Raw genomic sequence first — 14,663 nt, forward strand, 5'->3', positions numbered from 1 at the left:
AAGATAATTTCAAAGTAAATTATAAGGAGATCAAGGATGAAAAGTTTGGCTATAAGAATGAGACATTTGAGATACGAGCCAAAAAGAGATCTCTAAATGTAGATTCCAAAAATATTTTTCAAATTAAGTGTAGATGGAATCTTTGCCAAGTTATTTCAAGAAGTATCAAGAATGATATTCAAGTAAAGCACGAATGAACATCAAAACTCTTTTTCCCTTTTTTTTTTTTTGAAAGATCTTTAATAACAGAAAATTTTCATTTAAACTCTTTGTCCAAACATATTAATCATATAGCAACCTGAGAGCAATCTAATTAATTTTTCAGAATATAATATAAGATCAAAGCTTATATTCTCGAAAAACATAAGATTATGTTAAATTTATGATTCTTAATAAATTCAAAATTCTTTCATGATATATCTTTGAGCATACATAAAGTTCAAAATTTTGTTGATAATTCTCTTGCTTCTTTTAAAAGTCAAGGCATCAAAATCAAGCAAGATGAGTTGGCATAGGATTGAAAAACTAAAGTGCAAGCCAACAAGAGCTCATTAGTGGATTCCAAAATAAATTTTTGATACCGAGATAAATGGAATCCATTTCAATTTATTTTCAAAATAAATGATTTACTAATGAAGTACAGATAAAAATCCAGATTTTGAATCAAATCAATCCATAAGACATTCAAGGAATGCATCAAATGAAAGTGACTTTTGAATAAGATGCATATTGCAAAGAGATTGAATATCTAAAGCTCCTCCTCAAAAGATGCATTCTTCTTTAATCATTTTTTCTTTTAGTTGAATTTCAGATTTTAATGATAAGTATGAATAAAACTGAAATTCTATGATATCAAGAATGTAGAGTGATCTAGAATTTTTCAAAATTTATAGCAATCACTCTTTTTAATCTTTCAAGAACAAGTCATGCTTTCTCTTAATTTTTGAGAATATGCACTGAAATATTAATCAGAAAATAACTCTTTTGAAGCTTCAATTTCTTTCAAAAGCAATTACATTTTCTTTCCTTTAAGAATTATTTGAGTGAGTTGAAATGTTTCTAGCTTTGAGATCATTCATTTTTTTTTAAAAAAAGCTTTTTCTTTTAATGATAGAGGCCCTTAATTATGCAGGAGAGAAAACATATAGATGATCATTGAAGTGTATATTTATAGAACTCAATTTCTTAATCATAGTGTCACAGCAATGTATACATGAAACACAATAAATCTTTTTAATATCAAAATAAAATTATATATTTAGAAACATTTGTTCGCAATCAAGATCATTGAAAGACACATCATTTAGCCAATTTTAGTATACTTATAAGATACCTAATGATATGTTTCGGATGCATATCAAGGCAATCAACCAAGGCATCAAAATTAAGTTTAAGCTTTTATACAAAATCAGATTCTGAACTTCATAAAGATTTTCAAGGAGGCTTTCAAAATTATAATTTGAGAAATGTATCTTCCACATTGTAGCTCATCTTAAATCATTACGATTGAAAATACATATTTTCAAACACATTAGAGCACATTCAGAATCTTTGTATTTAATATTGAGTTTTGGTGCAAATTAGAACATTATGTACCAAAGTTAGGCAAGTTGAAAGATAAATCAAAATCAATTCATTTTGCCTAAATAGAGATATCCTTCTCTTCTCTTTTTTGCAAATTTATTCAACTTTCAGATTTCAAAGATGATCGTGAACGACAAATCTGAATTTTTTTTTAATAATATTTAGAAATTTTTTTTATTTAGTATTTCAAACATTTGACTATTGAAACTGATTTAATAAGCAATTTTTGATATGAATCCAAAAAATATCATTGATGAGTATGAAATGCAAGTAAAAATAATTTTTTTTATTATGCTTTGGAACACAAGTTATTTTGAAAACAAAGGTGAAGCAAAGACTTGTGTGCAAAGTTAAAATACATTCCAAATTGTTGTTGATAAAATATGTTTTAATCAAATTATCCAAGCATGGAGCATTACAAAATATTGAGAACCCATAATTCAAAACATCATGCCACATGCAAAACATATTATGTATTAAGTCATAACAACATGTATTAAAATATTAAGAGCAAGCATATCAAGGATCAAAATCAATTCTTTTCAAATAACTTCCCTTATTTAAATATAATCTTGCACTGATTTTATCCTTAAAGTGTGTTTTCAAGTGATTGAAACTTCATTTGATTTTTCACAAGCTTCTTGTATACTTTTACAATCATATGCATTAAAACATAGTTTATCTAGATGTGAATATATAATTTCATTAAATTTATCTTCACTTAAGGAATCATCTTGGTACCAGTCGGATATATAATTTTAGTGTTAATTGATCCAATTATGATCTTTTTAGTTTGAGCGTGATGTATTATGAAATAATGTCTTATTTTTATGTAATTAAATATAGAGAGCAAAATTTGATTCTTCATTAAATTTTTTGATATTAGAATCATTACATCTTATGAGAATCTTGTTTGATGTCAAAGCTCTTAAGTATTTCATTAATTTATAATCTTAGATTTTATTTTCTTAACAGATTTTTTTTATATATTTTTTTGAATCTTTTGATATCAATTAAATGTGATACTTGAATTAGTTTGATATCTTTGCATATAAGCACAAAATGAGCATATAATTTGTCCTACAAGTTGTATGATATAATGATAACAATAGAATTACCTTGCTCATCATTTTTAAACTCTATAAAATGGGGTCATAGACATACCTTTCTTCATGCCAAACTTCTATAAGAATATTCTTGTGAACTTACTTTGGCCAATAAAGATCCCCTTTCTTGTTTGTCTTAGTTTGGAGTTCGAGAGAAAATGTTAGTTCATCTATTTTACTCATTTCGAACTCACCCTGCATGAGCTTAATAGAAACTTCATATAAAGCTTCATTAGTAGCACCACAAATAATGTCATCAATATATGCCAGAGCAATTACGATATCAAAATTTTTGATACATAGTTTTATCAATATTTCTTTCTATCAAAAGGTTACTTAAACTTTCATATCATGCTCTTGGTGCTTATTCTAAATTAAATAGTGCTTTATCATGTTTGTAATGAACAGGGTCTGCTGAACCGGCCTGTACCAGTCGGTTCTGGGGTATAAAATAGTTCCGATCCAATATGGGTCGGAACCGTTCGGTTCGATGCTCGAACCGGTGCGAACCGAGCCGGTTCGCACCGGTATATGCTCGAACCGGTGAGAACCGTTCGGTTCGCACTGGTATGAGCTTGAATCGGTGCGAACCGAGCCGGTTCGCACCGGTATATGCTTGAAAGAAGTGCCACTCAAAGTGCCACAGCGCTGGCCAGAGGCACTTTGAGTGCCAGCGCTGTGGCACTTTGAAAGTGCCAAAGTGCCACAGCGCTGGCCAGAGGCACTTTGAAAGTGCCACAGTGAGCGGCACTTCGATCGAAAGTGCCGCTTTGTGCGGCACTTCGATCGGAAGTGCCGGTGCGGCACTTCGATCGAAAGTGCCAGTGCGGCACTTCGAAAGTGCCGCGCTGTGGCTCACAGTGGCACTTTTAAAAGTGCCACAGTGCCTCAACGGTTGGCTATAAAAGCCGACCGAATGCTGAAGCCAAATCCATCAGCTTAGGTGAAGGAAAGGTAGAGAGAAAGGAGGAGGAAAAGAAGAGAAAGGCAAAGATAAAGGCGTGAAAAAAATTTAGAAAGGTCGGAGAGCGTCGTTTTTCTTGAAGAAAAATCCAGCAAAAACTAAATAAGGTAAAATTTCTTTCCCCTACATTGTTTTTTTAATATTTCATTTAAATTGCTTAAAAAAATTAAGTCAAAAATTGCCAAAAAATAGGAAATGATTCAATGATTCCATTTCGTCTTGAATTTTTTATATGTTGTCGATATATGGACGATGTTAATGGTGACATTAACTTTTATTTTTACAGAATTTATATAATTTAAAATTTAATTAAAAAATTTAAACATTAATTTTTAATTACAAAAAAATAGAAATTGAAAAAAATTAATATGGTTGTAGGAATGGAGCCATCAAGGAGAGGGCAACCCCAAGAGCGTAATATTAGCTGGGAGCATGGGAAGATGCTCGGTGAACGGCATCAGTTTTAGTGCAATTATTGCCACAAGTGCTTCAAAGGAGGAGTAACCAGATTAAAGCAGCACTTAGCCGGTAATTCTCGTGAGATATCTGCATGCTCGGAGTGCCCACCGAGCATCCATCAGCTGATGAGGAAAAAACTCGCTGAGATCAAAGCAGCCAAGGAGAGGGCTGCCAAGCAGAAAGCGGAGGTGGAACACCAAGCTGCAGAAGCACCTTCCTATCACTTGATGGAGTCATAGGAGGTCGAGGGTCCAGATGAGGAGGCACAGATCCAGGCTGCCATGCGGGCGAGTCTGGATGATCGGTGGCAACAGGAGGTGGCGAGGCATCGGGCTCGATTTGGGTCCTCGTTTTTCGAGTCGGGCGTCGGTTCTGGTGGAAGCAGATGAGATCCAGAGTTTCAAAGGACAATCTCAGTCAGGGAGGGCGAGGGCAGAGGACGTAGTCGGATTGCATCTATTCTGGGTGGTTTTGGTGGCCGAAAGAAGTCTTCCGGAGGGATTCCACCAGGTGCGTCAATCCATGATGTAGATCCGCATGCCTTCCCCAGGAGAGATTCGAAGCAGCAAAGGGTAGACACAATGTGGAAGAAGGAGAAGAAGGATATGTGGCGAGCTATTGGATCCTGGTTCCACTTCAGCCACATTCCAGCGAATGCTGCAGACAATACATACTACAAGTCTGCCATTTCTGCCATACAGTCTGCCGGTTTCGGTGTCGATCCTCCAGGCCCGAGGGATATCTACGGTGAGCTTCTTGACAACAATAAGGAGCTAGAGAATTGGATTGGCTCATATAAGAGCAAGTGGCCCATATATGGGCTCACTCTGATGTGTGATGGTTGGACCCATGGAATGCCGTACCGGCCCGTACCGGCCGGTACGGGCCGGTACGTACCGGTCCGGCCGTGGACCGGTACCGGAACGGATAAAAACCGGTATTTCCGGTTTTTTATCCGAACCGGCCGGTACGGGTGCGTACCGGCCGTTCGGGCCGTACGGCCGGTTCGGAGCCCGTACCGCCTCGTACCGGTGCGAACCGGCCGGTTCGCACCGGTACGATTTTTTTTTTTTTAGAACCACAGCGCCGCGCGCTGTGGTTTTGAACCACCGCGTACCGGCCGGTACGGACCGGTACCAGCCGGTACGTACCGGACCGGACCGGTACCGTACCGGTCCGGCCGGCCACCGGTACGCCGACCGGTACCGGTACGGCGGACCTTGGTTGGACCGGTCCGACAAAGCGGGCCATCATCAACTTTCTGACATACTGTGATACGAAGATCTTCTTTCACAAGTCAGTTGATGCTTCGGATAAGGTGCACAACGCCTCATACATCCTCAGACTTATGGATGAGGTGATTGATCAGATTGGAGAGGAGAATATCGTGCAGGTCGTCACTGATAACGGGCCGCAATATAAGTTGGCCGGGCAGGTCTTGATGGAGCGGCGACCACAAATTTTCTGGACCCCATGTGCTGCACATTGCATCGACCTCATCCTGATGGACATTGGAAAGATCCGTAGGGTGCAACATACGGTGGAGATAGCCTAACGCATCACCAGGTATATTTATAGCCATACTTGGGTTCTTTCATTAATGAGAAAGTATGTAAGGGGAGAAATTCTTAGACCAGGAGTCACACGGTTTGCTACGAATTACATTGCACTTGATAGCCTTATCGAGAAGAAAGGAGCCCTACTTTAGATGTTTGTCAGTTCCGAGTGGTAGGAAAGTAGATATGCCCAGGCCCGCACTGAAGGAAGCAGAATGTAAAACTTGGTAAACATGCAGTCATTCTAGCAGCGGGCCAATGCGATAGTCAAGGCTATCAAACCATTATATCAAGTGCTGCGGGTCGTGGATAGCGAGAGGTACCCCCAGATGGGCTTTTTGTATCACATGATGGAGAAGGCAAAGGCTCAGATCATGGAGGCAGATGTAGCCCATGCCCAGGAGTACATCGACATCATTGAGCATCGGTGGGGAGCCCAAATGGGTAGGGAATTGCATCTAGCAGGTAAGCGATAATATTGATAATTATACTGATTGATATATTTGTATAATTATACTAAGATGGTGTCATCTATGTGCAGCATACTATCTGAATCTCCGGTTTCAGTACGAGAGTGGAATTGGTATGGATGATGAACTTCTTCATGCTCTGCGTAATGTTATTTATAAGATGGAGCCTGATCCAGAAGTCGCCGCGTCATGTATAGAAGAGGTAACTATGATTTAATAACATATGTAAATATATCGGATCTTATATTATTGACATACTACAACAAGCTTCTTTCCACAGACCAAATTATTTAGAGAGGGCAGCCATAGCTTTGGACAGCGACCAGCTGTCGTGAGCAAGACAACTATGAATCTATGTACAATACAAATCTGCAAGACACCTCTGCATCTGAATTATCTTCAAATATGAGGCCATCATATATGTAAAATGTAATTATCTTCAATATTTTTGCAGCTGAATGGTGGATTCATTTTGGCGGATCCGCAAAAAATCTTAAGCGGATAGCTATCCAGATCCTCTCCCAAACGGTCTCCTCGAGTGGCTGTGAGCGCAACTGGTCCACCTTCGGCCTTATCCACAGCAAACAGAGGGACCGTTTGACACAAAAGCGCCTCAACGACCTAGTTTATGTGCACTACAATCTGCGGTTGAGGCTAAAATGCATTCAGAAGGAAGTGGAGCTCAAGTATGCAGATCCCATCTATAGGACTTTTACCGATGATGATGATAATCCTATGCTCGACTGGCTTGCGGCCCAGCAGCACGAGCCCGAGCTTGATGAGTCAGGATCGCCTCGACGACCAGCCAGCATCATAGCCACCGAGGCTATAGTCGATCCACAGCAATGGGCTGAGCGCAACATTCCACGCACTCCTACAGCTGATATGACGTGGCTAGAGGGGAGCCAGTCACCGCATGACTGGTACGATGCTCCCGTTCAGAGAGATGATCCTCTCATGCGAGGACGAGGACGATCTAGTACCCAGTCGACTCGATCAGGAGGGCATCAATCCCAGCAAAGAAGAAAAGGAAAGGAAAGGGCCCCAATGGAGAGTGTCGAGGAGACTTGGACCAGCAGCGATGAAGGTTCTGGTGGTGATGGATCTACTAGCCATGGAGGAAGTGGAGGACAGTATGGTACTACTTATGAGACACAGTCGGAGGAAGGTTTTCGATACACCGGTGAGTCTCAGTTTACGCATGCTACACAAGATACGGACCACGGTAGGCCGTCTGATATAGGCCGGTCGGATACCATTGCATATCGAAGAAGAGCTCCTCAAGGTCGTTCAAGAGGCCAGGATGCAGCTGCAGATGACCTCCCATGTGGAGTCGGATCCATTGATGTATCAAGTTCCGTGTCTTCCTATCATCCGCGGCCTCAGCCAGCCTATGGATATGGTGCATCGGAGTCATCTTCCGGTGGCTACTACCCTGCGCAGCCCGAAGGGTCTTACGGGTCGGATTTTGGTGCCGGCATATTCGGATGGGCCCCTTATCAAGATCTCTCAGAGCCAGAGCTTCAGCGAGAGATCCGAGAGTTCTTATGATCCGACGCGCATTCCTCGAGGATTGAGCATACAAGATTACAATGCCGTTTGGTTAGAGAGATGGGTTGATCTGCCTCTATATTATGCTGATGATCCAGATATTGACGAGAAGCATCGCCACTCGATCCGATTTTAGATATCCGAGAGTGCTTTAAATGTATGTAATTGATTGTATCTTAATTTGAAAATATTTTATATTCTTCATCTCATTATTTGAATTATTTGGAAGTAATAAGTTGCATCATCTAGTTTTAACCTTAAACCTAAACATAAAAACATTAAAAAAAATATCCAAAAGTGAAAGAACTTCCAAAAAAAAAAAATGACGATGGGGTCGAAACCAGGCCGAATGTGCCCTATCGGTACGGTATCGGTTCGGCTCGGTTCGGCACCGGTACCGTACCGTTACCGGAGCCGACCGGTACGTCGGTACCATCGGTACCGCGAACCTACTAATGAATGTTTTTCAAATATAGATGATTATTTTTACATAGAACTTCTTTAATGATATAATCACACAGAAATACATTCTACACATTCATTTGACAAAATACAAGGCTCATAAAGCAGTCAACTGAAAATGGTGATCTTTTTGGCTTCTAATCATGCAATGATTTCATCAAGATCTATTTTATATTTTCTTGATTGAATCTTTTAGTAATCACCAATTTTTCTTCATTAAGTACATTTCTGAAAAACTTAATTTTATTCCAATTATAGTCAAGTTTTTAGATTTTTCAACAAGATTTCAAAATTTTATCCCTTTCAAAAGATTGCCCATACAAGCCTCACAAATGTGTTGAGTATACTTTGCTGGTTTTGCTTTTACTTAAGATTTGAGTATTTATTTTTACTTAGCTTTTACTTTTTCTGAACAATGTTCATTCTCTTTTCTTTATCTCTCTCTTTTTGTTATTTTCAAGTGATTTACATGAAAGAGCAGAATAAAGAAATAATCTAATATGCTGCATATCATTTAAATGTATATCATGCAAGGAAACATCATTTTTATTATGCTCAAAGATCACAAGTTATTTTGAATCAAAGTTTGAAGCATAAACTTGTGTATTTTATGGTTATGCATCACATAGGCAAAGGTATTTTCCAATTTAGGCAAACCATGAAACAATCTCCAAAAGCATAAGTTAATCAATACATATGTAGACATGATATCAAGAAATTAGTAATCAAAAACTTTAATCGTGTCACAATAGGATTTAAGTTGTTGACTTTGCTCAGCTAATTTGCAAGAGAGGGTATTTAAAATTACCAATTCATTCTGCATTCTTCAAGTCAAATACCTACTAGATTTCTTATGTGTAAACTTTTGTCTGAAGAAGGTCCTCTCTTTTGTTTGCATGTGAGTGTTTATTGTACCTTACATGGAGGTGACCTTCAAGTTGAAATCTCTCATTTCTTGCTCATAGATCCTGCATTATTAGAAAAATCTTTTTCTTTCTTGAAGAGAAGTCATTAGTTTCTTCAAGATACAAAACATTCATACAACATATTTCTTAACTAGATGACTCAAAATAAGACATGACAATAATTGAATATTGAGTCATTCTACTCAAGAGATTGCCTAAATATAAGCAAGTACAAGTCACTTGAACTAAAGAGATAGTTTCATTAAGCAAGATGGTTCAAGGACAAGCATGTGAGGCAATAGAAAGATTCATCAAGGTCAAATCAATTTCTTGTTTTCAAAATCAATTTAGCTTAGATTCTATTTGCTCAAAATAATTATCAATAAGATATACAAGTTAGATTTTAATCAAATTATCTTAAACAGTTGTTTCTATCAAAATTCTGATTATGATTCAGCTTTCAACACAAATAATCATGTTTCAGGGAGATAAGCAATCTTCTTTTAGAGCAAATACAAATATTATTTTCGACTTATGAGATATAGTTAATATTCATGCTTTAAAAGATTTTTATGCTCAGATTAAACATGATGAATTAAAGTTAATCAACGGAATTTGGGATAACTTTAGAGAAAGATATTGATCATGGATACAATGATTATGTTCAATGAGATATTTTAAAGATCAAATTTATTGATTTTGTTTTTTTTTAGAATAGTCTTGAGAATTACTTGTAAAGGGAAAACAATCTGTTGTTATAAAATTTTTTAATAAAGTTTCTCATTATGATCTCGACACATTAATCATTTATGAATGAAATAATTATGATTTGATTATGATTTAACATATGATACATACATATGACTTATAGAGCAAATCATAATATATTTTAAATAATCACATAAGGAATGAGTGATATAATGATAAATTATATTCATACCTTAACAAGAGATGAAATAAGATTTTTTTTTTAAATATTATGCTCAATAAGATTTTAACATGAAGGCATGAAATCAGCATGGAACATTTATACTAGAGTACTAGAGAGGGAATTTAGATTTTGAAAACTTGAAAGAGAAAGTTATATGTATATTCATTTATTGTTTTTTTATCATCATGCAAGCACTAAAAAAATTTTTTATGCTAAAATCACTGAAATAAACTTTAACATATATATAAGGTATTAAAGGCTTTAATGCAAAGAGTATCGCAATTCCAAACAAAGATAATCTCAATACACGATGTAGAATGTTAAACCTTATACTAGATTTAGTGAATAAATTAAGACTTATTTGTAATTACGTGTCAACGTACCCATTTGCATGAAGGTTTCATTTGTTCCATGGGTAGCTTGGCACACCTACATCTACATCCTCATATTTTTATTTTGGGTACCCAAGCTTGCTTGGGTCCTCGAGGGTTAGAGTATATGGTTCCTTTTGGAACCCAAATCTATTTAATAGTAATAGCTTTACCATTTGATTTAATTGTACTAGAACTATAGGTAAAGTTGTTATGCCCATTCTTTTTATGTTTAAAATACATTATCCTTTTTGATGATTTGCTTGACGAATTTATAACCTTTTTCTTTAGGGGTTCATTGCTAAGCGAAGGAGTCAAGCCAAATTTTGATTTATCAAAAACAGCATGTTGGCTTTCAAACATCATTGTTAATCTTTCTGAACTTACAGTGAATTTGTTAATAAAAGATTTCAATTGGTTAATTTCTTCACTTAAGTTTTGATTTTCTTTAATTAAATTCTGATTTTTCTAAATCAATTATTCTAAATTTATCCTTAAGCATTCATTCTCAGAATTTAATTTGTCTTTCATTTCAACGGTAAAATTTGTTTTTTCTGACATTTCTAGATTTAGTTTTTTAAGATTTTTGTTTTTCATAACTAATTTTTTACATTCCCTATACAAATCATGAAAAATATTTAATAATTCATCAATAGAGAATTCTTCTTGTAATTCATTTGATGTAAAATTAGATTCAGATTTTACCTCATCTTCTTGTGCCATAAAGCACAAGTTAGTTACCTCTTGTAGTTCTTTGGAGCTGATGTCATCATTGTTGCTCTTAGCTTTTATTTTCTTGCTTGACTCACTCTTGGTCGAGGCTTTCTTACTTTTTATCTCTTTTTTCCTTTCTCGCTTCCTCTTCTTCTTTGTCTTCAGAAAACTTTTGAATTTTTCGGTGTTTGAGGATGGATCCTTGTTTTCATCACTGAATTCTTCATTTGTTGTTCTTTCTTTCTGATTGGGAAATTTAAAATCTTTTCCTGCAGGCTCACTGTTAGTATGTAATTGAGGCACATGTGAGCTAATCTGGAATTTGTCATAAATATTTTCTAACGTATTCTAGATCTCCTTAGCAGATAAGTATGCAGAGATTGCATTAAATACAGTTTTATGGATAGCACAATATAGTATGTTCATAGCATTAGCATTCAATTGTGCTAAGTCTTTTTCATTAACAGTTTGAGAGAGTGTGTGAGGGCCATTTGTTATGATATTCTATAACTCATAATTTTGTGATTGAACAAAGATTTTCATTCTAGTTTTTCATTGAATATAGTTATTTTCATCAAACAGTGGGGGTCTGTTTGTGGAAAGTCCCTCGAAAAATAATACATTATACGGGGTTGCCATGATCTTTGGCTCTAGTCGGTTAGGACTATAAATGACAAGAGAGCACCTGCTCTGATACCACTTGTTGCCCAAGGTGACAACCCAAGAGGGGGGGTGAATTGGGTTTTCTAAAAATTATGTTCCCTAATTAACTTTGAATTGAATGCAGCGGAATGATAAGATGTTATCTTACTTAAGCTCTAGGCAATTACAAGTAAAGCAGTGGAAAATTAAGCTAGAGCAACTACACTATGGCTTTAAGGTGCAATTGATCTAAAATTAACTTATAGTTGTATGATCAATTTTTAACTATGTAAATGGTATGAATGGAGTGGAAGCTAAGCAAGCTCTAAACAATCACATATAAATCAATAGGAAACAAAGCTAGAGATATTACATAATCAAGTATGAATGTAAGGCATGAAGCACAAAAGATAAAGCATCACAAACATAAAGATGTATAGTAGTTCGGTGCACCCCAGCACCTACATCCACTCTCCAAGACCTCTTGAAAATTTCACTATAATCCTTCAGATTACAATCGGTTGTTTTACAAGCTCACAACCTAACTTGTTGTTTTCATGAGATCACAACGAACTCGGTCGATTTTCACAGTCTCACCGACTAGAACCAATCCGACTGTTTGCACGGGCTCACAATCCAACCCAGTTGGTTTTCCCCGGATTACCAACTACAACCTACAACATTGGTTTTCACTGGCTCACCAACAACTCTAACCCCTTGATTCAATTCCTTGATTGAATCAAGTTACAAGATGTCAGAATAGGAGTTTAAAACAAATACAAACTTCTCAAACAGGCAGATATAACAATATAAACAAATAAAGTAAAGAGAAGAATCTTTCAAACAAGTTTTGTAGATGAAAGAACTCGGCTTCTTCGTTACTTGACGCTCTTTTGATTTCGCACGAGGTAGAGGATCACTGAAACAGCATACAGTTGGAGAGGAAGCTTTGGGATTCACTCAGATGCTTTTCTTCTCTCTCTTTTGCTTTGAATGACCCTTTTGTGCTTTTGGGAGGTTTTTCTTAAAATCTCTTTGAAATCTCTTTCCTATGTGTTCGCTCCCATTTATTAACTTCTTCCTTTGCTCTTCCCTTAATTTTATAGCTTTGGATGGCGTGGGAACAAAAATCTACCCGTTAGAGACAAAAATAAAGCCGTTGGAGTTGAGAAAAACTAGCCGTTATGCATCCCAGTCGCAGTGGAGTCGGCTCTTGCAGGCTTGGAGTCGACTCGGCTGAAGCTGGAGTCGGCTCGTGAATAGTAGGAGTCGGCTCAAGCACTGTTCATTGAAAATCAGCTCTCTGTCTTTTTCTGCGGAAGTCGGCTCGTGAATAGTAGGAGTCGACTCGAGCACTGTTCATTAAAAATCAGTTCTCTGTCTTTTTTTGCGGAAGTCGGCTCGTGAACAGTAGGAGTCGACTCGAGCACTGTTTCTTGAAACTCCAGAGTGCCAGAGTCAACTCTGAACTTCCAGGAGTCGACTCGAGGACTGTTCTTTTAAATTTTTCTTTGAATTTGCTCCTCCAACTTGAATTATTTGAACTTGAACCTTGGCCCAAAGAAGTGTGGCTTTCTTCCAACTTTTCTTGAGAGCTTTTGGGGCCTTCTTGTATTTTTCCCATTTGCTATGTTCTTTGCAAAACAAATTATCTTTCTTCTTGCAACACAAACATTAGTAATCATACTTCAAGGTTTTGTGATCATCAAAATTAATCTTTGGGTCAACACCTTGGATTGCCACACGGCTCAAGGAGAGCCCTTGATTCTCTCCAATCCCTTTTAAGTAAGGGGTGTGCAAGAATTAAGTAAGGAGTGTGGTAGAATTTGGAGGGATGAATCAAGGAGTGATTTCTCATTGAAATTATTCCTTGTTTAGATGAGCATGAGATGCTTATAAAAGGAGGGGTGGCGTGAGGGCTTAGAAGCATTAGAGGTGTATCAATTTCAGCCGCCCACCCTCTTCCCCCTCCTTCCAGGCATGAGCAAGAGAAGAAGCAGCGTCTTCGTCCTTCTTCTTCCTCCTTCTTCCTCTTAAAGTAATCAAGGAGTTAATAGAAAGAGAGAGAAAATCAGCTATCAAGAGAAGATCTTTGCAAGAGAGCTAGCACCCCGGTGAGATCAAGGTTCTTGGAGCGATCTACCTCGTGTGGATACCTGTAGAGGTCGGACGCTTGTGTGGCTTCAAGCAAACCAAATACTGCGATCATCAAATAGCGGTGAAGATCTACCCGCTCAAAGGTAAAGATAGGATCTTTACAATCCTTTACAATTCAGAATTGTGGTAGATCTGAAATTAATCTAGTGTTTAATTTTAATCTTCCCTTAGATTCATAATTTTTTGAGTTAGAGAACTCAGAATTTTTTTGAAATCTACATTCCCTAGGACGTTCATGAGATAAACGACTCCGCGCGTGTTTTTCCGCTGCGATCGTCGCAACGCGTGCGAGGGTAACCTGACAGAAGCTATCTGTAGTAAATATCACAACATAAGCTAATCCAACTAAGATTCATTGAGTGAAAATGTCCCATCTAATTTGAATTTGAAAGTCCCAATTAATTAGAAGAAGTGGAGAGAGAGGGATTCGAACCCTCGATACGAATAACTCGTACAACGAGTTAGCAATCCGCCGCTTTAGTCCACTCAGCCATCTCTCCCCATCCCCATTTAAAAATGGAAAATTTTTTATGTGATGTGACACGTGAAGTAAAGATCTATAAAATCTTTTATTTTCCTTCCCTTTTTTATTTGTCTGTGTTTATTGTATTCTTATATTTTTATTCTATTAGTTTTATTTACAGTCTTTATCATATATTTTATAATAAATTTTTATGATAAATAATCAATTTTTATAATTTCATAGCTGGAAGCTGCAAAGGGAGATTCCAGATGGTTTGGTGATATCACTGACGAAAAGCACACCTGACTACATACATGATTTTGTGAGC

The 14,663-nt window shown here is 36.9% G+C and overlaps 1 protein-coding gene and 1 non-coding gene across 2 annotated transcripts; one reads left to right on the forward strand and one right to left on the reverse strand.

Moving 5' to 3' along the window:
• Positions 1-5,349: 5,349 nt before the first annotated feature.
• On the forward strand, positions 5,350-6,613 carry LOC120109296. The gene is made up of 3 exons (XM_039123049.1): positions 5,350-6,134; positions 6,211-6,341; positions 6,420-6,613. Exons 1-3 carry the CDS (start codon positions 5,999-6,001, stop codon positions 6,546-6,548), a joined length of 396 nt encoding a protein of 131 aa, XP_038978977.1. The 5' UTR covers positions 5,350-5,998; the 3' UTR covers positions 6,549-6,613.
• A 7,671-nt stretch (positions 6,614-14,284) lies between these two features.
• TRNAS-GCU lies at positions 14,285-14,372 on the reverse strand. Its single transcript is given in 2 exon segments — positions 14,285-14,318; positions 14,335-14,372. It is a non-coding gene; the product is annotated as a tRNA-Ser (tRNA).
• Between the last annotated feature and the right edge of the window lie 291 nt (positions 14,373-14,663).

This window comes from Phoenix dactylifera, unplaced genomic scaffold (assembly GCF_009389715.1).
Source record: "Phoenix dactylifera cultivar Barhee BC4 unplaced genomic scaffold, palm_55x_up_171113_PBpolish2nd_filt_p 001998F, whole genome shotgun sequence".
Taxonomy (NCBI): domain Eukaryota; kingdom Viridiplantae; phylum Streptophyta; class Magnoliopsida; order Arecales; family Arecaceae; genus Phoenix; species Phoenix dactylifera.